Consider the following 25952-nt stretch of genomic DNA (forward strand, 5'->3'; position numbering starts at 1 on the left):
TTGGTTCTTTTTATGGCCAAGTAATATTCCATTCTATACATGCAACACATCTTCTTTATCCATTCCTCTGTCCCAGTGTTCATTGCAGCACTATTTACAATAGCCAGGATGTTGAGGCAACCTAAATGCATATCTTCTGTTTTTTCAGCCCATGGCTTCTTGGGATTTGGGCTATGCCCCATGAACACTTTAAGACTCCCTGTTAGTGGCTCCTAGAACCACGCCTTGGTCTAATGATTTGTAGGAAGACCCACTGGGCTCAGCATACAGTTGAAGGCACAGCTGTGATTTATGACAATGAAAGGCTACTGGGAAAATCAGCAAAAGGCAAGGTGCATGGGGCCAGGTCCAGAGGAAAGCAGGCTCAGTCTTCCAAGAGTCCTGTCCCTGTGGAGTTACATAGGTTGTACTTCTTCATTCCCTCAGCAGTGAGTTATTACACGTGTGAGATATCATCTACCAGGGAAGCTCATTACAGACTCCATGGCCAAGGTTTATACTGGGGCTAGCTCAGAGGCACCCTCTGCTTGCTACTTACTAAAGTGCCAGGCTCCCAGAAGAAAAGCAGGGGCTTAGCATAAAATATATTGCTTGTACAATATAGCTGGAGCATAGTGACTCACTCTTACTACTTAGGAAGTGGTGGGAACCCTTCTAAAATCCAAGTCCCCAGACATCAGCCAAAGACCAACCTTGCAAGCAGGCTTTTCTGAGAGCAGTCTCGTCCTGCTGGGCTGTCTTATTTGTGCATTCTCCATGTGTACCCATGGTTTCCAGCATCTTAGCCTCAATGACCTTATGTAGACATGTTCGTATACTTCTTAATGTCCAAAAGGGGTGATTGCATGAGTCCCCCAATTATGTAAATCTTCCTACTCAAAAATGAAAGAGGTGAAGGGCAGTGCTATGAACAATTCCCTGTGAACAGGGAGTGCAGGCTTTCACTTATGTCCTTTCAAAGATTAAAAAATAATGCATACATTTAGAGTTCTCTCCCAGTTATCTTGTAGAAGAAAAAGAAGGGAGAGTAACCCAGGTCTGGTTGGAAATATCCACTGATTTCAGAACTTCATCACTTTAATTAAGTGCCCAGTACATCCCACCCCAGTTGTTTTATTTATTTTTTATTAAAAAAATGTTTTTGGCTGCACCACAGGGCATGTGGGATCTTTGTTCCCCAACCAGGGATTGAACCAGTGCACCTGGCAGTGGAAGCTCAGAGTCTTAACCACTGCCTCCCCTCCCCAGGGAAGCCGCTCCCACTCCAGTTCTTGATGGAATGCCCCCTTTCTAAGACTTCCTTCACAGTAAGGGGCTCAGTTCTGAGCTGTGAGGTCATGTGTATGGCAGGTGGTCTGAATTAAGGGAAATGTTTTTGCAGGCTTCCAAATCTCAGAACAGTGTCTCATCACTGGTCATGATGTCTCCTTCAACACAGCGGAGAAGGTGCTAAATGAGCTACTTGTAAGTCATTTGCTCAGTGCTGGAGCACGTAGTGAGGGGAAGAACTCTCGGAGTGTAGGGCAGGAGGCCACAGGGTTGGGGAAGGGAGCAGTTGAGCTGGGCTTTCAAGGATGGCCAAAACAGGGGAAGGAGCGTTTGAGGTCAAGGAAACAGCATAGTCACGGACAAGACAAGCAAGTCACGGTGCCTGCCCGTGGCGGGGACTCTCTTTTGACCTTTTACCTCCTCTTTTGTTGTTGTTCAGTCCCTCAGTTGTGTCCCTCTCTTTGGTACCCCATGGATTGCAGCATGCCAGGCTTCCCTGTCCTTCTCTACCTCCTGGAGTTTGCGCAAACTCATGTTTTTACCCTCTTGCCTCCTCTTATCCACTATAAATAATCACAGTCTTTCTCCTTTCTTTTTTTTTCATTAACTTTCTTTATTTTATTCTTCCTTTTTTCATTTCTTTCTTACCTGCTGTGCTGTGCATGACATCACCATCTTAGTTCCCCAACTGGGGATCAAACCCATGCCCCTTGCAGTGAAAGTGTGGAGTCAACCACTGGACGGTCAGGGAAGTCCCAAATAATCATGGTCTTAATGGGCAATTTATTCTTTAACATCTCAGAATACAGAAAGATCACATGGTCTTGCAGGTCTTTCTTACATGAGATTGACGGGTGAGAAACATTTAAACAGTAAAAAATCAGAAAACAATTCTAATCAACTGTCTTAGTTGGTTAAGTCTTAAAGCTTTAGTGAGCTTGGGAGCAAATCTGAGCTGGATATAAACCCCAGCTCCAACACTGGGAGTTGAGTTTCCTTGGCCAAGTTACTTAACTCTTTGAGGACCATCTGTAATCTGGGGACAGTAATTGTACCTACTGCACAGAGTTGTTGTGAGGTGCAGATTAGGTCAGGTTCAAGCTTGGCATGTGCTGACACACAGTTAGCAGAAAAAAGTTTTGGACCTGGATAAGTGAATGTGGCTGAAGATAATGGAGTAATGTCTACATATCTGAACAGCTCCCATTTCCTAAGTGCTCAGTCATGGAATTGTGGATGAAATGGTCAGACTTGCTCAGAATCCCCTGTTGTCCTTTGAGTTACCAGTGGTTGAGAGTCCTTTCCTTTTGAAAGTGAAAGTGTTAGCCTTTCAGTTGTGTGTAACTCTTTGTGACCCCCATGAACTACAGTCCTCCAGGCTCCTCTGTCCATGGAATTCTCCAGGCAAGAATCCTGGAGTGTGGAACCATTCCCTTCTCCAGGGTATCTTCCCGACCCAGGAGTGAAACCTGGGTCTCCTGCATTGACTGGCAGATTCTTTACCCTCTGAGCCACCAGGGAAGCCTTTCCCTCTGCCCATCCACAAAACAAGTTGAGAGACCCAGCATTTCAGCTGTGATGTGGTTTTAATGTAATCACCTTTGGGTCATATTTAAAGTGACAGAGGTCAGCCTATAGGTAACTTCATGCCAGTGAAGCCTTTATGCCCTCAGATGTGCATATTTAATATTAAGCCATGTCTTTAGGATTGTTCTGATCATATAAGATGTCCTTGATGAAATAGTACTTCAATATCAGTAATAAATGCAACCCTAATGATCTCTGAATGTAGACTTTAAAAATAAGGAAGACTTTCTTTATCCTTGCCTATATGTGTATGAGGAAGTGAAGCTGACACGCTTCCGTATGAATAAAGAATTTAGGGGGGCTTCCCTGGTGGTCCAATGGTTAAGACATGCTTCCCCTGCAGGGAGTGCAAGTTCAATCCCTGGTCAGGGAACTAAGTTCCCATATGCCACATGGTGTAGCCAAATAAAGACATCATAAATAAATAAAGCTAGTCAATTAAGAAAAAAAGGATATGTGGTCTTTTAGAGCAGGCATCTTCGTAGATGTCTACTAGTATAACACTCCTAGTCACTCCCTACTGTGGCTTTTTGCTTAGAGTCCATGAGCACAACCCTGACATTGATTGGGGGTCAGGGACACTGAAATTAGAGGAAGCTCTGACCCTAAGCAAGTCAAAGTTCAGTGGGAGAGGGAGACTTATAAATATGTAACAACAAGTGCTAACAGAGTTTTGCCAAGAGAACAAACTGGTCATAGCAAACACCCTCTTCCAACAACACAAGAGATCACTCTACACATGGACATCACCAGATGGTCAATACGGAAATCAGATTGATTATATTCTTTACAGTTAAAGATGGAAAAACTCTATAAAGTTAACAAAAACAAGACTGGGAGCTAACTATGGCTCAGATCATGAGCTCCTTATTGCCAAATTCAGACTTAAATTGAAGAAAGTAGGGAAAACCACTAGACCATTCAGGTATGAACTAAATCAGATCCTTTACGATTCTACAGTGGAAGTGACAAATAGATTCAAGGGATTAGATCTGGTAGACAGAGTGCCTGATGCACTATGGACAGAGGTTTGTAGCATTGTACAGGAGGTGGTGATCAAAACCATCCCTAAGAAGAAGAAATGCAAAAAGGCAAAATGGTTGTGTGAGGAGGTCTTACAAATAGCAGAGAAAAGAAGAGAAATGAAAGACAAAGAAGAAAAGGAAAGATATATCCATCTGAATGCAGAGTTCCAAAGAATAGCAAGGAGAGATAAGAAAGCCTTTCTAAATGATCACTGCAAAGAAATAGAGGGAAACAATAGAATGGGAAAGACTAGCGATCTCTTCAGGAAAATTAGAGATACCAAGGGAACATTTAATGCAAAGATGGGCACAATAAAGGACAGAAATGGTATGGAACTAACAGAAGCAGAAGATATTAAGAAAAGGTGGCAAGAATACACAGAAGAGCTATACAAAAAAGATCTTCATAACCCAGATAACCATGATGGTGTGATCACTCACCTAGAGCCAGACAACCTGGAGTGCAAGGTCAAGTGGGCCATAGGAAGCATCACTATGAACAAAGCTAGTGGAGGTGATGGAATTCCAGTTGAGCTATTTCAAATCCTGAAAGATGATGCTGTGAAAGTGCTGCACTCAATATGGCAGCAAATTTGGAAAACTCAGCAGTGGCCATAGGACTGGAAAAGGTCAGTTTTCATTCCAATCCCAAAGAAAGGCAATGCCAAAGAATGTTCAAACTACCACACAATTACACTCATCTCACACACTAGCAAAGTCATGCTCAAAATTCTTCAAGCCAAACTTCAGCAGTACATGAACCAAGAAATTCCAGATGTACAAGCTATATTTAGAAAAGGCAGAGGAACCAGAGATCAAATTGCCAACATCCATTGAATCATAGAAAAAGCAAAAGAATTCCAGAAAAAACGTGTACTTCTGCTTCACTGACTATGCTAAAGCCTTTGACTATGTGGATCACAACAAGCTGTAGAAAATTCTTAAAGAGATGGTCATTCTGGACCATCTCACCTGCCTCTTGAGAAACCTGTATGCAGGTCAAGAAGCAACAGTTAGAACTGAACATGGAACAACAGACTGGTTCCAGATTGGTAAAGGAGTACGTCAAGGCTGTATATTGTTACCCTGCTTATTTAACTTGTGTGCAGAGTACATAATGCAAAATGCTGGGTTGGATGAAGCACAGCTGGAATCAAGATTGCTGGGAGAAATATCAATAGCCTCAGATATGCTCATGACACCACCGTTATGACAGAAAGGGAAGAGGAACTAAAAAGCCTGTTGATAAATGTGAAAGGGGAGAGTGAAAAAGCTGGCTTAAAACTCAACATTCAGAAAACTAAGATGATGGCATCTGGTCCTATCACTTCATGGCAAATAGATGGGGAAACAATGGGAACAGTGACAAACTGTATTTTCTTGGGCTACAAAATCACTGCAGATGGTGACTGCAGCCATGAAATTAAAAGACGCTTACTCCTTGGAAGAAAATCTATGACCAACCTAGACAGCATATTAAAAAGCAGAGACATTACTTTGCTGACACAGGTCTGTCTAGGCAAAGCTCTGGTTTTTCCAATAGTCATGTATGGATATGAGCATTGGACCATAAAGAAAGCTGAGCACCAAAGAATTGATGCTTTTGAACTGTGGTGCTGAAGAAGACACTTCGAAGTCCCTTGGACTGCAAGGAGATCAAATCAGTCCATCCTAAAGGAAATCAGTCCTGAATATTCATTGGAAGGACTGATGCTGAAGCTGAAGCACTAACACTTTGACCACCTGATGTGAAGAGCAGACTCATTAGAAAAAACCTTGATGCTGGGAAAGATTGAAGGTGGGAGGAGAAGGGGACGACAGAGGATGAGATGGTTGGATGGCATCACTGACGTGATGGACATGAGTTTGAGCAAGCTCTAGGAGTTGGTGATGGACAGGGAAGCCTGGCGTGCTGCAGTCCATGGGGTTGCAAAGAGTTGGACACGACTGAGTGACTGAACTGAACTGGAGAACAAGTGCAGAGCTCAGGCACCACTCTCCATGCTGTGTAGACCCTTGAAATCTCCAGATAGTGGAAGTGAACCTGGCTTAGGTGAAGTGAAGTGAAGGCCTCCTGAAGGAGTGCAGGTGATTCAGCAGAGAGGAGAGTTTTCTAGAAAGGGGGAGTGACAGTTACGAGAATCCTTTCAGGCTCCAGTAAGGGCTGAGAAACAAGAAGGGATGTTGGAGGACTTGTCAGTGGAATGAGATGCTTTTGCTTGAGCGGTGACTTCACCTGCAAATATATCTTCGGCAGTGAAGAGCAACACCGGGAGGTGAACGTGGTTTATCCACAGCCCTGGACACGTTCTCAACTGTGGCTAAAAATAATTAGTATTCAAACATCGTGCAAACAGATACATTTCTTGTTTTATTTTTAAACTTTTTATTTTGTATTGGAGTATAGCTGATTAACATGGTTGTGATCGTTTTAGGTAGACAAGCAAAGAGATTCAGTCACACATATACATGTATCCATTTTCCCCCAAACTCCCCTCCCATCTAGGCTGCCACGTAATATTGATGAGAGTTCCCTGTGCAATACAGTAGGTCCTTGTTGGTTTTCCATTTTAAATATGTGCTCACTGAAGGTCAAGACTTGGGAACAAAAAGACTAGAGTCTTTCTTTATAGGGGTGACACGTGGGAAGGAGAAAACCAAACCACAGTCTCTCCTGGTGTCTGAGGGATGCGGTAAAAATACAGCTTTTTTCTGCTAGCTGTTTCTAGGGTTTTGTATTATTATTATTTGCAACATAATTAACCAACCAAGACATCTTATGCTGTTTGTCCTGGAGCCCTAGATGTCTCTCTCTCTCCTTCTTCTCTTCAGCACTCTGAGTTCAGTGCTTCCTCCCTGGAGAGGAAGCTGACACACAGGCTCCTTCTGGATCACGGAGGCTGCAGTGAGTCACCAGGTGCAAGGCGGGGACAAGGTTTTGAGTTTTTAAAGGGCTTTGCTGACAAAGGAGGCATGATCCTGAGTTTAGACAGAGTACACTTAGCGTTTTGAGGGGAAAAACCTCTGGGGCTAAAAAGCAGCTTTTAGCAAAAAACGGCTGTGATGAGTTGTGTTATCAGTGACTCTCCAGTAAATTTCCCTTGGGTGGGACTGACTTCTGACAATGGATTTATCCACATGCAGAGTTGTTTCTGGCTCAAAGTAAGTGAAAATGAAGGGAGGATATTGGACAAATCTCAAATATAGCTAGGGCCTCTTTAGGCAGATTTTAATTCTATCCCATTGCTACTCTTCTATGAAATGAGAGAGGAACTGATAAACAACTTCCCGCATGCAGTTCAAGGACAGACTTTGCAAATGGGCCACATTAAGAAGTCAGTGCAGTTCTGTGAGGTGTAAAATGTACCAGAAACTATGGGGCCAGTTACTGGATAATCAAGTTCTCTAACTTCAGGGCTCAACTTAGGTTTCTCCTGTCATGAACTTGGCACCAGCCGCCTTATCTGAGAAATACATGTGAGTGTCAGTGCTGTTTGCAGCACTCTGCCTTCATCTTCTCAGACCACTCAGTTTTCCATAGAAATATATGTGTGTATATATGTGTGTGTGTATGTGTGTGTGTATGAAATGGGCTTTCTGGTGGCTCAGACGGTAAAGAATCTGCCTGCAATGTGGGAGACCTGAGTTTGATCCCTGGGTTGGGAAAAGCCCCTGGAGAAGAGAATGGCAATCCACTCCAGTATTCTTGCTTGGAGTATTCCATGGGCAGAGGATCCTGGTCGGTTACAGTCCATGGGGTTGCAAAGAGTTGGACACAACTGAGCAACTAACAGATATTTATGAAATATGTATATGGATATTTTGTGAATAGTGGCCTTATATATAGTATATATAAACATGTAACTATTAGATACATTAAACATAAATATTCAAATAAATTTCATACTGATATATATGTGAGATATGAATGTATGAATCACACCCATAAATATGTTGTTGTTTAGTTGCTCAGTCGTGTCTGACTCTTTGTAACACCATGGACTGCAGCATACCAGGCTTCCCTGTCCATCACCATCTCCCAGAGTTTGCTGCTCATGTCCATTGAGTCAGTGATGCTATCTAACCATCTTATCCTCTGATGCCCCCTTCTCTTCTTGTTCTCAATCTTTCCTAGCATCGGGGTCTTTTCCAATGATTCAGTTCTTTGCATCGGGTAGCCAAAGTATTGGAGCTTCAGCATCAGTCCTTCCAATGAACATTCAGGGTTGAATTCCTTTAGGATTGACTGATTTGACTTCCTTGCACTCCAAGGGAATTTAAAGAGTCTTCTTGAGCACCAAAATTCTTCAGTGCTCAGACTTCTATATTGTCTAGCTCTCACATCCATATTTGACTACTGGAAAAACCATAGCTTCAACTATGTGGACCTTTCTTGACAAGGTGATATCTCTGACTTTTCAATATGCTGTCTAGGCTTGTCAAAGCTTTTCTTCCAAGGAGCAAGTGTCTTTTAATTTCATGGCTGCAGTCGCCATCTGCAGTGATTTTGGAGCCCAAGAAAATAAAATCTGTCACTGTTTCCATTGTTTCCTCATCTATTTGCCATGAAGTGATGGGACCAGATGCCATGATCATAGTTTTTAAATACTGAGTTTTTTATTCACAGCTGTCACTTTTCATGATTACAAAAAGAAGTACAAATAGGAAGGAATATCACAGTGGCAGTAAGAGAGGTATATCCTCGTCCCTCTCTCAGGATGTAATTATAGTCAATCATTTAAAATTTAAATCTCTCCATAACTTGAAATAGTGTACCAACACCTCTGCTTCTTGATATATCAGCTTCAAATTTTCTCTGTTGACTCCTCAATCTGAAAGATAAATGACCCCCTTATGTCCACTCTGGTGATCTCTGTTAGCCATATTTTATTTTCAGTTATATTTTTATTATATATAGTATATTAATAATGTTTTGTTTTGTTGATTTGTCAATGTTTGGAAGGATCAGTCAACTCCTTATTTTTCAAGATTAGAAATGCAGTGCCTAAGTGGTTTACCAAACTCTTCCCATGGCATTACATGTTTTGGTTTATTTCTTTCTTTATTTTACCTTGGCCTATGAAATCCTTGCAGGAGACTATTTTGAGGGATTTTTCTTTGCATCCTCAATAATTGCAATCATAGCAAGGGCACAGTGACTGTTTGCCTTTGAAGGATTTTCACGTCTTGCCTCAGCAGATGGCAGAGGGGAGGGAAACCGGGCTTATTAATAAGATTCCTAAAGTAGCCCCTGTAAAATTTGTGCTCCTTAGGGGAGTAGGAGTTTTGAATTTAAAAGTTTACTTTTTCCCACATACTTCCTGGTTAGTTATAAAAAGGATATTCTCTTTTAGAGAATTCTTCTTACAGATCTAGAGATACATGAATAATCTAAAGAGGGAGAAATAAACAAGCATTCCTGGGATAAACCTAGGTTTGTATAGACATGTGTACAGAGTATTTAAGAAATAGGGTTCTCTTGGGTGAATGGATGGGCTTAGTTACATTAACATCCTTTGGGTCTTTGATGCACTTACTGAATAAGAGGGAAGCTCCTTTCTCTAGGAGAACAGTATGAACTTGGATAGGAAAAAAAAAGTGAGAATGGAGAAAACCTCAGTTATTTGTTTTTTAAATCCAAATCCTTTACCAGGCTCTTTTGGAAAAACCAATTCACTGACTGTCTAGAGGGCTCTGGAAGTGGTGGGAGGTGGCAGCATTATTGCAAAGTTGAGTTTGTTCCAAGTGACTTGGGAAAGCAGTTATTAAACATATTTGAAAACTGTGTTGAATCACTTGTAAGAAATTTTGATCCGTGGTTGTACAATTCTACGGCTGAGAAACAAAGCCGATCTTCCATCTGCAGAAGAGAACACCTACCTGTTGGGCACTTAGAGCTTCTGGAACTGCTGGATTCATCGTTGATGTCTTCTTAGATTTCAATTCAGCTAACATGTATTGCATTACTATGAGTTACAAACTTGAATATATTACTAATTTACTCCTCGTGGAATTCCAGGGTTGCGGGCAGTAGCATAGGGTTTGGGATTAAAATGCAATCATTTAGGCTGTTTTAAAGGAGCAGAGTACTTTTCCCAAGGTCACGTAGGCACTTTCTCATGGCAGTGCAAGGACATATTCTAGAGCTTGTTCTTTAGATTTTTTCACTGTGGTGATGTTAAATACATCATATGTTGCTATGGTAGCTGGTCTTTTGATTGAATCCAGAGCAATGCAAAAGCTAAAAAAAAAAAAAAAAAAAAAAAAGAAGTAGTGCATATTGGACTCAGGCAGACCCCAAGGTCATGTTCCTTGGTGTTATCTTCATCAAGGATGATATTCTTCCGTCTCCTGGGGAACTGAAATGCTTAATTACTGAAAGGTAATTGTGTGATCACTGACAGGGACCTCTTGAGCAGTGAAGTTATGTATGGGCAGTTGTCATCTCAGATTAACTAGGGTCACTAGAAACATAGCCAGAGTTTCCATAATAATTTTTGTGACTCATAGCAACTCCAAGCAATTGTCTAGATGGAACTTTGGATAGGGCCTCAAGTGCTTTATAAAGATTCTGCTCATTATATTAAAGTACATCTTTATTCCGCTTCCCATAGAGGCCGGTGGGAATATCCCTCCTTCTTTGGGATGGAAGAGTCATTTGAAGGGAGGTTATCTCCCAGGGGCATTCTTTGGCTGTAAAGCTCCAGTCTTAGCTGGCCCCATCCTGAGTGAGCCTGATCTCTATCTCCATGGCTTTTCCCTTGCTTCAGTTTTCTGGCCTGAAGATTATAAGGATCTGTGACCATGGAAAGGATCAGCAGGAAATCTGCCCCAAGCCAACTCACAGTGTAATATAGAGACAATTACTGATAAGGTGAGGGTGACTCAGTCTATGGCATCAGGAAACAACCCACTTAAAGGGTAACAAATGTAAAATGATCTGTAACCTGGAAGTTTTAACTTCAGAGAGTCTGTTAAAATGAGAGGAGATCGTACACTGATAATAGTATGACAAGTACAAACAGATGTAATCTACAGAAGAGACATGAAACAGAAATTCCCCAGCCCTCCTTGGCTTTCATCCTCAATCTTCAGCTCCCTAGTCTGTTACTGGGGCCACTCCAGCAGGCCTCAGAGGCCGAATCTGAACCTGTTCTCCAGGATGTCCCCTGACAGTAAGCAAGAGGAGCTTACGGCTCTCTTGTCTGAGGATCCGTTACAGATTAACTATGCAGTCCACATGGTCTCGACGGGCACCTTGGCAGAGTGGTTACTGTCATGAGTTCTAGAGTTAAATACTGACTTCCCCACCTGCCCTGTGACCTTGGGCAGCTCATTTAACTTTTCTTTGCCTCCTCTTCCTCGTCTATGAAATGGATGTGAGTGGTTGTGCAGATTAAGTGAGCAAATATACATAAATCATATGTATATGTCTGTGGAATAGCGGACATTTGGTGAGTGTTGATAAAAGTTAGCTCTTCTTTTTTATAATTCTATTCTTTTTAATTTTTGGCTGTGCTAGGTCTTCGTTGCTGTGTGGGCTTTTCTCTAGTCATGGAGATCTTCCTGGACCAAGGATCAAACCCTTGTCTCCTGTATTGGCATGCAGATTCTTTACCACTGAGCCACCAGAGAAGCCCCCAAAATTTAGCTGTTCTTAACACCATCATCATCATCATCACCCCAGGCATCTATGTTCCTCTCCTGTACCATAATTCTGTCTCAATAACCCACTTCCATATCTGGACTCCGTGAGGCTTTCATTTTTCGGACCAGGTCTCTCCCCTCCTCAGGAAGTAGTGTTCTGACTTTCACTGACAACTCACCTGGCATCCTGTGGGTCATCTCTCAGGGTACCTTGTTAACCTCCTGCTGCATCTTCCCATGCCAGGTGATCACTGGTTACCATAGTCAATTTCTGGGCTCATCTGCTTCCTGGTAACCACAGGTGGATTTGCTGTTTTAGCACCTGACCTCTCACTGTGGGTCAGAAGTCACTTTAAGCACCCTGGCCTCAGGAGGTAGCTGGGGCCACACTCAGATATAAAGAACTTGTTGATCTGAGACAGGGTATCCTGAATGACCTATCACAGGTGGCTGGTAGACTTGGCAGATGCATATGGATATAATAAAAGCACCAGGCATTAGCATTAAAAACCCTGCAAAAATGTTAACAGTATTGAGCCGTTCCAGCTTTGCATGGCTATGTATTTGGAAGAGCTCAATAGTGATACATTTGTATTACATAAATGTTAAATATTGCAGAAAAACTAGGTAATACAAATAAACCGAGTTAATTGTAAAAAGAAAACATCTATAACCCATCTTCCAGGGATAACCATTTTAATCTCTCTCACTCTCTCCACACACACAGACCTCCCCCGCCACCACACACACACATAATCACTTTTTTTCACTTAGTAGATTGTGGACTGCTTTCCATGTCATGAAATATACATTTAGATTATCAAGCATCAAATAATTCAAAATGATTCTGAAGATGTGTTGTTTCGTGGTCCAGCTTTTTGGCACTATTTTGCTGCCAAATGATAGTGGTGATGGTGATGTTAAAAATAGCTAAACTTCTGGGTTTCCCTGGTGGCTCAGTGGTAAAGAATCTGCCTGCCAAGGCAGTAGACAAGAGTTTGATCCCTGATCCAGGAAGCTCTCCGCAACTAGAGAAAAGTCCACACAGCAGCAAAGACCCAGCACAGCCAAAAATAAAAAAAGAATAAAATTATAAAGAGGTTAAACAGCCTGCCTGAGTTTTTATGGTGTACAGCTTCTGATGCTGGTAACTGCCACCAGGTTAATTAGGGTGGCTCCTGGCTGGAGTCTCATTCAGAGCAGCTTGGCTTTATGTAGGCGTGGTTATTTGGGGAACAGGGCTTTTGGCCCATTTGTTCTAGTCTCTTTCCATTACGAAAACCTGCCACCCAGCAGTGGGTCTCAAGTTTCTAGTGATGGCCAGGGTGGGTGTTCAGCATTCTGGGCTCTGTCTCTATGTCACTGTGGGATGTTTGGCAGGGTGACCCATCTCTCCATGCCTCTGTTTCCTCATCTTTAAATTAAAGGAGTTGTACTTGCTTTTCTTCCGCTGTCACACTCTGATTGCATGTTAAATCATTTGGAGTGTGATTGAGGCCTGGGAGTGGCTCTTACTTGTGGCTGCATAATCTGGTGCCAGGCTGGCTGGCCCAGGATCACCAGACGGGAGACACTCCAAGTGTATATGCCTGGCCCTCTTCCTTATCCTCCACTGGGGTGAAGCCTGAGAATCTGTATTTTTAACAATCCCCTTAGCTAGTCTTTCTCACTGAAAGGATGGTGCCTGCTCCTAAGCTGCCCAGCTGATCTCATCCTAATTGAACTCTCGTTCTGGCCAAAGGTTTGTAAAAAGCATCTTAACCCCAAATCCTTCATGGAGGCAGCTGGTTTTGCTGGAAGCCTACACGGTTCCGGGACCGCCAGCAGCTTGGCTTCCACAGCCCCTGGAGACAGCTTTCCCCAGCCTGTCAGCTTCTCACCCATTGTCAGAGCTCAGCACACCCTGCCCAACCACCTGGCCCCCTTCCCCCGGCCCAGATTCCATCATGTTCTACTTCACATGGTTTCTTGTTCCATATGGTTTGGCTCAGGCTGCAGTAGGGTTATGACCACCCTGCGTGTTTGTCCCAGCAGCCTCCCCCACTGCCCTTCATCAAGCAGGGGATGTTTTTCCTTCCACCTGGTTTCATTCTTCCGTCTGTTCCCTCATCTTCCAGGAGACCTGATGTTTCTGATACATACAGTAGATTTCCTTTGAAACCTGTAGGACTTGATCTAATGTATTAGCACTTTACTTCAGAGACCTCTATACAGGGCTTTAAATATATAAGTGGCCGCATTCCTTTCCTGTCTGATTATTAAAATACAGACACACACACATAGGCACACACCCTTCACCTTAGAGTGTGCTGGGTTTAAAAAGGTAGAACCTACCTTATCCACAATTTGAATAGGAGATTCTGATCTTATTTCACATTTATGTCCCATTTTACTCATATTCACCATTTATAAATAAGAAAGAAATAAGCCAGAAGCAGCTGAATATTAAACCTGAGTAGACTAGTATATCTGAATCACCTGGATAAATTAACAAACTACAGATTGCTGGACCTCACGCCAGACTCACTGAATCCTTGAGGGAGGGATCCACGAGTCTGCCCTTCCCAGGAGCTCTCTAAATGGTTCTTCTGCAGGCTGAAGGCTCAGATCTCCTGCAGTAGATAGTGAAGAGAATTAGACAAAATAAGATGCACCATCCTGTATTAGACGGTAGAGAGAATTTAGACTGGCAGGCACCCTGGTAGGCACTAGACTTCTTGGGGTTCAATTCAGCCTCTGCCCTCACTGGCTGTGTGACTGCTTCATGCCTCAGTTTGCTCACTAGTAGAAACAAATCTGTAAAAATATCAATAACATTGGTCATCATGAGGATTAAATTAGTTAATATGTGCATACATGCTAAGTCGTCCCAGCCTTATCCAACTCTTTGTGACCTTGTAGACGTAGCCCACCAGGCTCCTCTGTCCATGGGATTCTCTAGGCAAGAATACTGAAGTGGATTGCCATGCCCTGTTCCAGGGGATCTTCCCAACCCAGGGATTGAACCCGTAGGTCTTACATCTCCTGCACTGGCAGGCAGGTTCTTTACCACTAGCGCCACCTGGGAAGCCCTAGTTAGCATGCTTAAAATAGTGCTGCACATGGGAAAAGTGGTGTCCGTGTTCGCTGTGAATAGTACCCCATGCACACGAATGGCATGAGCAAAGTCAAACAGATGCAAATGGGTGGCCTCTCTGAGGGAGGCAAACAGACGTCCTTGTTAAGAGCAGGTTTAGGTCAGTAGTTTTCAAATTATGGTATGCAAAAACTTCCATAAACATGGAACTTCCAAAAACATGGGAAGCATGTTAAAAATGTAGTGTCCTTCCAAAGATTTGATTTAGTAAACTTGGAGTGCAGCTTTGGGATCGCACTTAAAATGTTTGATGTAGGTGATCAGCACATTTTTAGAAACCCAGGTTTCAGTGGGGAAGTACGGGCATTTACATGAGGTGAGGCCTCATGGGATTTGGCGTGGGCCATGAAAAGATACGGATGCTAATTGCATATTTAATATCTGCTCTATTAGGTGTGTCCAGAAAGCAGTAGAAGTATCTGGGAGGTACAATGTGCATCCTACAACAACAAGCCGTTCATGGGCCGTTTTTATGAATGGGAACCATTTGCAGAAGGTAAGAGTAGCCCCAGTCCTGTCCACAGGAATCAGTTCTGTCTGTTCTCCAACCCTGTTGCCTTTTCGTTGTTGCTGGAGGAGCTGGTGTGATGCTGGCTAGAGTGGCATGCAAGGAGGAGCTGGTAGGGGTCTTTACTGAAGGTAGTAATAGCTCTCAGGTGACAGCTGGACCATTAGTCAGATGGGAGAGGCTTTGATTGGAGCAAGCAGCATCTGAGGATGGCAGGATGAGCGAGACAGAACAAGGATGGAGAAATGAGTAGAAGCAAGAGCTTCAAGCTAAACCTGTGAGGAGTGAGCAAGGGTAGTTTCCCTTTTCCTTGGTTCCTGCTGCAAGGGCTGGTATAATGGCTTAAGAGAGCATGTAGAGTTATAGGACTGGCAGCTGTTTGGCTTTTGTGCTGGGGGAGCCTCGAATGCAGTTTCCAAAGAGGAAGTGTGGTGGGCAACCATTTCAGAGCTCGTCAGTACTGTTCTAGATCTTGGAGTCACTTTCCTTTGCTGTTTGTTTTGTTTTGATGAGGACCATTTTTAAAGGCTTTATTAAGTTTTTGCCATGTTGCTTCTGTTTTATGTTTTGGTTTTGGGGCCATAGTGAGTGGTGCTGATTCCGTTACAGAATCTGTGTCCACACGTGAGAAGTCATGCCTAGGTGTAAGGCCACGGGAAGAGGGAGGCAGGGTGGATGTCTGCTCTGAAATGGGATGCAGAATTATTTTTGTCTGCACATTTGTCTCAGAGAAGTGTCTGTAGCTTGGACTGGATTCTCAAAGTGGTCTCATGACCACTGCCCATTAGAATCACTGGGGAGCCTTCTAGAAATACTGAGGCCTGGGTGCCACTCCCAGAGATTGTGATTTAATTGATTTGGGGTGCAGCCTGGGGGTGGAGATTTTTTTTTTTAAGATCACAAGTCATTCTGATGGGCAGCTGGGGTTGAGAAACTCTAATCCAAGAGGGAGGCAGGATCTCAGAAGAGGTGGTGACTCTGGCTTAAATTAAGGCACAGAATCATAAGTGCTTTGTAAACCGTGAAATATATTCTTATGTCAGGGCAACAGTACTTGGCAGTGAGCACTTGGAGAAGTAACCCTTTCTTTTGTCTGAGCTGCATCCTTGCTTTTTTGTTGGCTGTGGGTAGTAACAGCTGCTTTACCGTGGTTCACTGGGAGGCAAGGTGAATTCCTCCAGCCATGCGCTGTCCCCATTGTTTACCCCGAAGCTGGAGCCACATCACCCAACCCTCTCTGCTTAGTGCCACGTGGTCCTCTGCCAGCCACCTGATCCTGTCAAGCCTGGTAGACTCAAGTCTAGTATCAAAAGCTCTTTGCACCCCACAAAGAAAACTCATGCCGCTATTTTCACCTATTATCAGTATTGCCTGTGGATGCCGGCTGTTGCCTATGTATGATTCTACTTTTTCTGTCCTTTCGTTTGCCCTGTCTCAGGCTGGACTTTAATTGTGAGTCCTCAGGTAGGAGGGGGGTAATTAACATCTGATTCAACTTTGTATTTTGGAAAATTTCAAACATATGTAAAGACAGATAGAATAGTATAATCATATGATAATAACCTCCTATATACCCATCACTTAGTTTCAACTCATGGCCAGTCTTCTTCATGTATAGTCCACCTGTTCATCCCCATCCAAATATGGCAAACTATTTGGATTCACATTGTACAGCATTATTCACTGGTGCATATATTGATTAGAATTCTTGGTTGTAAGTGATGGAAACCCAGCCTACCTATATTTAAACAAGAAAGATACTTTGTTGGTCCTGTTACTGGGAAGTCCAAGAGAGGGGCTGGGATTTAGATGTGGCTGCATTCCAGGGATTCAATAACATTAGGAGCCTGCTTTTCTCTTTTTCTCCATCTCTTGTTCTGTTTACTTACTTCTCAGGTGGATGGACAGGCTAACATGGCTTTGAACTTGCAATCAGTAAGGAAGACTCTCTTATCTAGTGTTATGGGTCGAATTATGTCCCCCAATTTTTCTATCCCTGGTACCTATGAATTTACTTATCTGGAAATAAGGTCTTTGCAGGTAATTAAGGTTCAGGTTAAGAAGAGGTCATACTGGATGAGGGTGGGCCCTTAATCCAATACGACTGGTGTCCTTATATAAAGAGAAGAGACACAGACACACATATGGAGGACACCCAGGCACAGACAGAGGAAAGATGGCCATGTGACACCAAGGCGGAGCCTAGAGCGATGCAGCTACAAGTGAGGGAACACTAAGGGTTTTTGGAAAATGCCAGAAACCAGGAGGAGTAGCAGAAAGATTCTTCCGCAGAGACTGCAGAAGAGCAAGGCCCTGACAACACCTTGAGTTTGAATTCCCAGCCTCCAGAACTGTCAGAGAATAAATTTTGTTGTTTTAACCCACCCAGTTTGTGGTCATTTTTTATGGCAGCCTAGTAAACTAATGTGCTTAATGAGGGCTTTGGTCTCAGAAAAACCACACTGTGATCTTTTTTGGGTCATATTCCCATCCCTGGACGTGAGTTCAGGGCCTAGGTTGAGGGCAGTGGTCCTTGGGTTAGACTAGCTCTCTGGTGGGAAACCCACATCCCAGGAAGTGGAGGTGGGAAAGAGGGAATTGGGACAGACAGAAAAACAGAATCTTCTACAGTAATTATTATCTACTTCTTCACCATAAGCCACTGAAATTTTAAAGGAGCCAGTGAGAATGCTGGTGTTTTACAAAGAAAAGAAAAGTGCAGAGCAGCAGCAGATTAAAGAAATCAACCATCTTCTGCACTGTGTTTGTTACTTTGTCTAGAAAATTTAGCATTCTTTAAAAATATTTACTGACATTAATGTGTCTCACATGCCTAGGAGGAGAGGATCCCAGAGTCACTGAAACTGCATTTACTTTGGCTTTCTTTAAACAGTTCTTCTTGCTGCTAAGATTGTTTTCTTGATTTTGTCCTTTTTCCTCTTAAATGACTCCCAGGCTGACCAGTGGGAGGAAGACGCTGTTAATGTTTCTGCAGGGTGTTCATATTTTACGGCTGGATTTTGCGTTCAGCTCTTGGTTTTGTTTGGATGTCTGTTGCTATTCACATGTGCCTACTTAGGGGAACAGCTGCACTCATTCAGCCCAATGCCACATAGAATAGTAAAAGCAGCGTACACTCTCTGATAAACACATTAATTTCACCACATGCTTCTTCTTAGACCTTTGACTGCATTTCTTGGATATAGTGATCTGTCCTAAGATAATGCCTCTAGGAATTTTTCTCATAGACTTAATACTGTAAAGACGATAGAAGTAGAATTCCAGTGTCTATGTGTGCCTGTTTACTCAGTATAGTGATAGTTCATGTGTCACCCTCGTCCCCCTTCACTCCAAATCACTTTGGACTATAAATTGTATGGTCAATGTAGCTAGAAGAGGACACTTTAATAGGTAGAGTCTTGTTTGGTGCATTGGAGAAAATTGTACCTGTTTTCATAACTAGAATCTAGAATTTTGCCGGGTCACTGCAGGCTCTACCTCAGTGAGTATCAGTCTTAATCCATAAACCAGAGGACAGCTTTGTATTAGCATTTTAATGCATCATATGACCCCAAGAGCTGAACTAAACAGAGCACAAATCTAAAAGCCAGAATTGAGGCTAAGTCAGAACCTGGAGGTTGCCAACTGGTTATGACCAGGGCCAGTGTATCTGTCAGGACTGCATATCTTGAGCTGCAGGAACAAAGAGCCCCTGAGTCCTTCTGACTTAACAGAACAAGTTTGTCTCTTGCTCAGACCACCTGGGTGATGCAGTATGTGTTCTGCTCATTCAGGGGTCCAGGCTGATAGAAGCAACATCTCAACTTCTGCTTCCACTGAGGCAAGGAAAGGGAAGAAATGAATCACCCATGGATCCTTCACACTTCTCCCAGAAGTGATCAGTGTTGTTTCTGCTCACATCTCATTAGCCAAAGCAAGTGACACATCATGTTTAACTTCAAGGGCAGCAGGGAGGTACCATCCTGCTGTGTGCTCAAAGAGAAGTGACATATCTGTGACCACCCTAATGACTAGTACAGGCAGGAAGCTTCGAGAGAATTCCCTGAGTGTGTCTTCCTTCTGTAAGTTCGGGTGACTTTTATTAGGCTGCTTGCAAGAAGAGTAGATTTGGTTCTAGGGAATATTATAGGAGACACAGAGTTTCTCACAGTTACAGGGCCCTGAGCCATTTAGACTATTCCTTCTCCTTGATTAAAGCTCCGAGGGGCAGTGATGGAATGTTGGCGCCAAGGAGTGCTGCTGACTCCTCGCAAGTCTAGCCCTGGCACAGACCACATTGGTGTGGGGGTCAAGGACTGTCATAAACATGGACAGTATTATCACAACTGTATGATGTGAGGAAGGAAGGCTTAGGGCCAGGTGCTAGTGGACGTGGGATTAGGATGTTTATGTTTTACTCAAGCAACTTTATTCATTCCTGGAATTCTCCCTCCATCAGCCTGCCCCTCCTGCTCAGACAGTTCATAGTCATCATGGACTTTTCAGAGTGGACAGGGAAGGCCTAAAGGAAAGGAGAGGAGTTTTCCAGTTTTCTGCCCCCCAACAGATCCATTCTAAAGCTCTTTTATCCAGGCCTAGGAATACCTGGCAAGACAAGGCCATGTTTGCTCAGCATTTGAGCGTATCATTGAGGACAAGGGGCTTCCCTTGTAGCTCAGTTGGTGAAGGATCTGCCTGGAGTGCAGAAGACCCAGGTTCGATTCCTGACTTGGGAAGATCCCCTGGAGAGGGAAACGGCAACCCACTCCAGTGTTCTTGCCTGGAGAATCCCATGGACAGAGGAGCCTGGAGGGCTACAGTCCGTGGGGTCGCAAGAGTTGAACATGACTTAGCACCTAAACCTCCACTGAGGACAAAGCAAAATCCCGAGAGCAACCCCTTTCTAAAACAAAACAGTGATTTTGGTTTTATACATTAGTTGAGTAAGAATGAATGGTAGTGAGCACCCCAGCAAAAGTTGGGGGTATTTAAGGGAGATATCTTAGGGTTGTAGACCTATATTTGAAGTCATTGTGTTTAGTGTGATAATTAAAGCCACTTGATGGAGACCTTCAAGAGAGTATAGAATCACGAGGACAAGGGATGCAGGAAGGAGGTTTGGCGTATATCCACGTTAAAGAAGCAGGGGAAAGGGACCCAACGATGAAAGGAGCCTGAGAAGAGGTGGCACCAAAGTGTTATAGTGCCTTATATCATCTCTAGTAGTAATAAAGCCTATTGTGGCTTATAAAGTTCTATTACATACACCACAATGAGGGACAAATGAGATAATAGGAGTTGCAAGCACTTACTGTGTACCAGGCTAACTCATTTAATCTTTACAACAACCCTGTGAAGTGAGTCCTATTATCAGCCTCACTTTACACAAGAAACAAAGTAGATAATCATTAAATAATTACCCAAGGTCACCCAGATAGTAAGTGATAGAGACACATACAAACCTCAGAATCTGGCTACAGAATCTCTACTTTCAATGTATATAAAAGTCAGGAGAAAGATATGTAGAGTTGTGAGCATTTCAGACCAGTCTTTCATACCTGTTTTCCTTGTAGAAACTATCTGAGTAATTAAAGTTTAACTCTTCTTAAGAAAAGGTAAAAGAAGGAGTGGTGGGGGAGAAGCAGTGAACACAGCTTAACACAGCAGGAAATCAAGGGGAGGATGGGAACTGAGAAAATAAAACTAGGATAGACTGTTGGGAAAACAACTGGGAAGAATCTAGAGGGATGGAGTGAGGAGGGAGGTGGGAGGGATCATTAAGAGGGAGGGGACATGGATATGCCTATGGCTGATTCCTGTTGATGTGTGGTAGAAACTTTCACAATATTACAAAGTAATTATCCTCCAATTAAAAATTTTAAAAAGAGGGTAGCCAGTGAATAGGGCTTGCTCTTCCTTTTAAAAATTGTCATAAAGAAGGCATATTGAGGGTGTTCACTAGCTTAATTTAAGGCAAAGAGAAAGGTTTGTTTAGAATGGTAGAGAAATGAGAATTCTGGAGATTGAGAGACTGAAACTTAAAAAGGAAGAATAAGGGTTTAATAGAAAGGTACCTATAAACCTAGTCTATCCTAGAAAAAAAGGTGGAAAATAGGCACCATTTTCCCTCCTGGAAAAATTATATTGTTTCTCTGCATGCTGTTAATACAAAACTTCTTCACCATTAAATGAAAATTCATTTATTCAGAAGCAATGAAAGCAATCGTAGTTCCATAAAAAATATTTATTTAAGAATGTTCACAGCGACTTTTTTCATGATAGCTTCAAACTGGAAACAACCCAACTATTTCATCAATAGGAGACTGAATAAACACACTGTGTTACATTTATACAGTGGAGTATTACTCAGCAATAATAAAGAACACTCTACTGATACATATAATGATCCAGGTGAATATCAGAAACACTATGTTGACCAGAGTAAGCCAGATACAAGCCTATGCACTATCTGATTTCATTTATATTTTGTTCTAGAACAGGGAAATTTGGGCAACACTGATGGAAATCAGAACAGTGTTTGCCTATGGGAATGGGGAAGGAATAGCTGGAAAGGCCCATGATAGAGCTTTGTAGAATGATAGTCATGTTCCAGATCATAATTGGCATGGTTGTTACTCAAGTTTATGTAGTTGTGGAAACCCATCAACTGTACGTTTGTGATCTATGTATTCTACTGTATATAAATGATACTTTAAAAATTCATTAGATTCTCTTTCCTGTTCTGTCTTCATTCCTAAAAGTAAAATTTAGAGCTAACATAAATTTCACCATTATAGAACTATTCTAAGTCTTGCTAGTTTGCCTCTCTCTCTCTTACTCTATTTTTTTTTTTTAATACTCTTTATTATTGACCATAGAGCCACAAGAGGATTTTAGGGAGAATGTACTCATATGCAGAGTATCACTTTGGAATCATTTAGGATCATAGGGCTTAGTTGAGCCTGGAAATCCTCAACTAGGTACAGAATCTGAAGAAGCAAGCTGCACATCTGTGTAAGTTAGCATTCTTCTTCTTTTTTTCATAAGCAGCAGACACCAATTTTGGCTAGGTCAAACACAAAAAGATTTTGTTGGAAGGATATCCAGTAGCTCTAAGAATCAACAGGAAGTGTGTGGGAGCAGGTTGGGTGAAGGACAGATACAAAGGGGTCCTAGGGATCTGGGTGGACAGGACTGATGGACTTACTTGCCTGCTGCTGGTGTTGCTGCAGTGGATACATTTTAACAGGTTTCTCCATCCAAGACTCAGAGCCCTGGAAATAAGAGCCCTATGGCTTGGCACAGGCCACATGCCCACCACTTGGCTGGGGATAGAAGGGTTGGGGGAGTCCTGATTGACAGTCCCAGCAAGGCTACATGCAGAGGAGGAGAATAGATTCCCAGAAAGGAAATTCAGGTGCTGAACCAAAAGAAGGAAGAATGGGTCTGGGATGGCCCAAAACAACCGATATCCATGATGGAAACTCATGACAAGTCAGGATGCCCACCTGGTTTGTCAACTGTGTTTAATGAGACTTCTTGACACCTTTGAGGGACTATTGGAATTAGACTATAACTTGTGATTGTCACTGTTTCCTTCTTGTGTTTACATTTCTGAAGATTTCTTCAGATAGGCCTCCTTATATAGGCATGGCATGTGACTGTGTGGGTTCTTTCTGCTTCCACACATTGTCAGACGTAATTTGGACGGACCAGCGCTTTTGCGCAGGGACATGGGAGAAAGGCTGGGGTTCTGTGGTACCTTCATGCTGTGGCATGCTGTGTTGAGGATGACCTCAGGAGGAAGTGAAGGGGGCTAGTAATGGTTGTTCTTTTCCTGCTGATTTCTGTAATCCTGGACAGACTCTTGGGTGGGATTATGTGTGTAAAGTACGCCTAGATCTGTGTACCTTAGATCAAGTGGGCCTTTGGAAGCATCCCTACGAACAAAGCTAGTGGAGGTGATAGAAGTGCAGTTGAGCTATTTCAAATCTAAAAGACGATTCTGTGAAAGTGCTGCACTCAATATGCTAGAAAATTTGGAAAATTTAGTAGTGGCCCCAGGACCAGAAAAGGTCAGTTTTCACTCCAATCCCAAAGAAAGGCAATGCCAAAGAATGCTCACACTACCGCATAATTGCACTCATCTCACATGCTAGCAAAGGAATGCCCAAAATTCCACAAACCAGGCTTCAACAGTGCATGAACTGTGAACTTCCAGAAGTTCAAGCTGGATTTAGAAAAGGCAGAGGAACCAGAGATCAAATTGCCAACATCCATTGGATCATTGAAAAAGCAAGAGAGTTCCAGAAAAACATCTACTTCCGCATTATTGACTACTCCACAGCCTTTGACTGTGTGGATCACAACAAACTGTGGAAAATTTTTAAAGAGATGGGAATACCAGACCACCTTATCTGCCTCCTGAGAAATCTGTATGCAGGTCAAGAAGCAACAGTTAGAACTGGACATGGAACAACAGACTGGTTCCAAGTCAAGAAAGGAGTACCTCAAGGCTGTATATTGTCACCCCGCTTATTTAACTTATATGCAGATTACATCATGAGAAACGTCAGACTGGATGAAGCCCAAGTTCGAATCAAGATTGCCGGGAGAAATATCAGTAACCTCAGATAGGTAGATGACACCACCCTTAGGGCAGAAAGTGAAGAGGAACTAAAGAGCTTCTTGATAAAAGTGAAAGAGGAGAGTGAAAAAGTTGGCTTAAAAGTCAACATTCAGAAAACAAAGATCATGACATCCAGTCCCATGCTACTTCATGGCAAATAGATGGGGAAATAATGGAAACGGTGACAGACTTTATTTTCTTAGTCTCCAAAATCACTGCAGATGGTGACTGCAGCCGTGAAATTAAAAGACGCTTGCTCCTTGGAAGAAAAGCTATGACAAGCCTAGACAGTGTATTAAAAAGACAGAGCTATCACCTTGATGAGAAAGGTCCACAGAGTCAAAGCTATGGTTTCTCCAGTAGTCATGTATGGATGTGAGAGTTGGACTATAAAGAAGACTGAGCGCAGAAGAATTGATAATTTTGAACTGTGGTGTTGGAGAAGACTCTTGAGAGTCCCTTGGACTGCAAGGAGATCCAACCAGTCAATCCTAAAGGAAATCAGTCCTGAATAGTCATTGGAAGGACTGATGCTGAAGCTGAAGCTCCAATACTTTGGCCACCTGATGTGAAGAACTGACTCAGTGGAAAAGACCCTGATGCTAGGAAAGATTTAAGGTGGGAGGAGAAGGGGATGACAGAGGTTGAGATGGTTGGATGGCATCACTAACTCGATGGACGTGAGTTTGAGTAAGCTCTGGGAGTTGGTGATGAACAGGGAAGCCTGGCTTCCTGCAGTCCATGGGGTCACAAAGAGTCGGACCTGACTGAACCACTGACTGACAGCTAGATCATGTGTTCCTTTCCGAATCTAAAGAGTAAGAAGGATGTAGGGCGGGGCACATGCTATCATGTCTCTGTGAGTGTTTTCCTGGGAAATTGAGGATTTGGAAAAGAAAAGATTATTTGAGGGAGAACATTGCCCCTGCTCTCAAGTATTCTGGAAGGTGTAAAGCTTCATGTAAAAGCAGTTTCTTTCCTGGCACTCACACCAGTGTCATCCTAGGTAATTAGTAAAGAAAAGCCTCAGGATATATTTCAACATCTGAAAAGCAGATTAGTCTAAATGTAAATAATTTTGAGGATTTAAAGGCAAGGGTAAAGCTTAAACCCATTGCAAAATATTCAATAATGAGACCCAGTCCTGTCATTTCTCTCTCCTGAGCTCAGCTTTCTTCAAAGACTGCCTCCGTCCTCGTGGTGTGTCTAGTCAGGATGAGCAAGGTCAGATGTCATTATTCTACAGACTCAAGAACTGAGCCTCCAGGTTGGATGATCTGCCCTGGGTCGCAGGATAAACTAGAAGGATCAGATTAAAAGAGGTGTTACATAACCACAGCCTGCTGATTTCAGAGCAGCCATTTGCCTCAGGGGCTATGAAAGAATTTTTCCCTTCATGTAAGTGACCGATTTGGTACCTTTATAAACAAACAAATGTGTTTTTACATTGACTAAGACTTTTCCAAGAAATGCTGGGACTCTGTCTCAATCCTCGTAGCACAGTTCTCTCACCCTCTGAGCAGATGCCTCTGATCATAAATTGATAGAGCTGGGTCCCAAAGGAGTGGTCAGGACCTTTGGTTGCACCTTGCATGGATGTTGAGACACTAGTATGGGGCCAACATCAAGAGGTTTTTAGAATTAGACATCTTAGAGCTGGAAAATAATCCATGAAAATGCAAATTCTGTTTAAATTGTAAATCCAGCCCATCCTTTTGCATATTGATGAAAGAAATTCTCCTTCATCTGCATAGTCCCTCCCCCAAAGCTGTTAAACAGCAACCGTACCTGTCAGTATCTGTTTCTTAGAAATTGCAGTGAGAACATTCCATGAGTCAGTGGAACTTGTTAACAAAGGATTAAAGGAAAAATCTGTTGTATATCTGGGGTTGGGTAGGAGGAAGGGAGAGAGCAAGCTCCAGCATTCCTGTGTTTACCCAGGCGGTTGACTTCACCTTCCTCTTCACAATGCCTACACTTTGTAATAAGGCCATTCTTACAATGCCACTGTAATTCATCCTGGGATGATTGTTGCCTGGCTACCCTTTGGGACCACATTGAATGAAACCTCCACGTTTCCCTTTCAGATATTTGAAAGCAGCCATCTTGTCATTCTACATCTTGTTTCACCAATCTGCTAAATATTTATTT

At 42.8% G+C, this 25952-nt stretch overlaps 1 protein-coding gene across 1 annotated transcript in view; it reads left to right on the forward strand.

The window, feature by feature from the left end:
• Positions 1 to 25952, forward strand: part of THSD4 (thrombospondin type 1 domain containing 4) — a 624907-nt gene that overhangs the window by 125079 nt on the left and 473876 nt on the right. The window contains exon 6 of the mRNA XM_070468752.1: positions 15058 to 15160. Within this exon, the coding sequence (XP_070324853.1) occupies positions 15058 to 15160 (103 nt within the window). The remainder of the gene's footprint in view (positions 1 to 15057; positions 15161 to 25952) is intronic.

The sequence above is a fragment of the Odocoileus virginianus genome, chromosome 6 (assembly GCF_023699985.2).
Source record: "Odocoileus virginianus isolate 20LAN1187 ecotype Illinois chromosome 6, Ovbor_1.2, whole genome shotgun sequence".
NCBI lineage: Eukaryota > Metazoa > Chordata > Mammalia > Artiodactyla > Cervidae > Odocoileus > Odocoileus virginianus.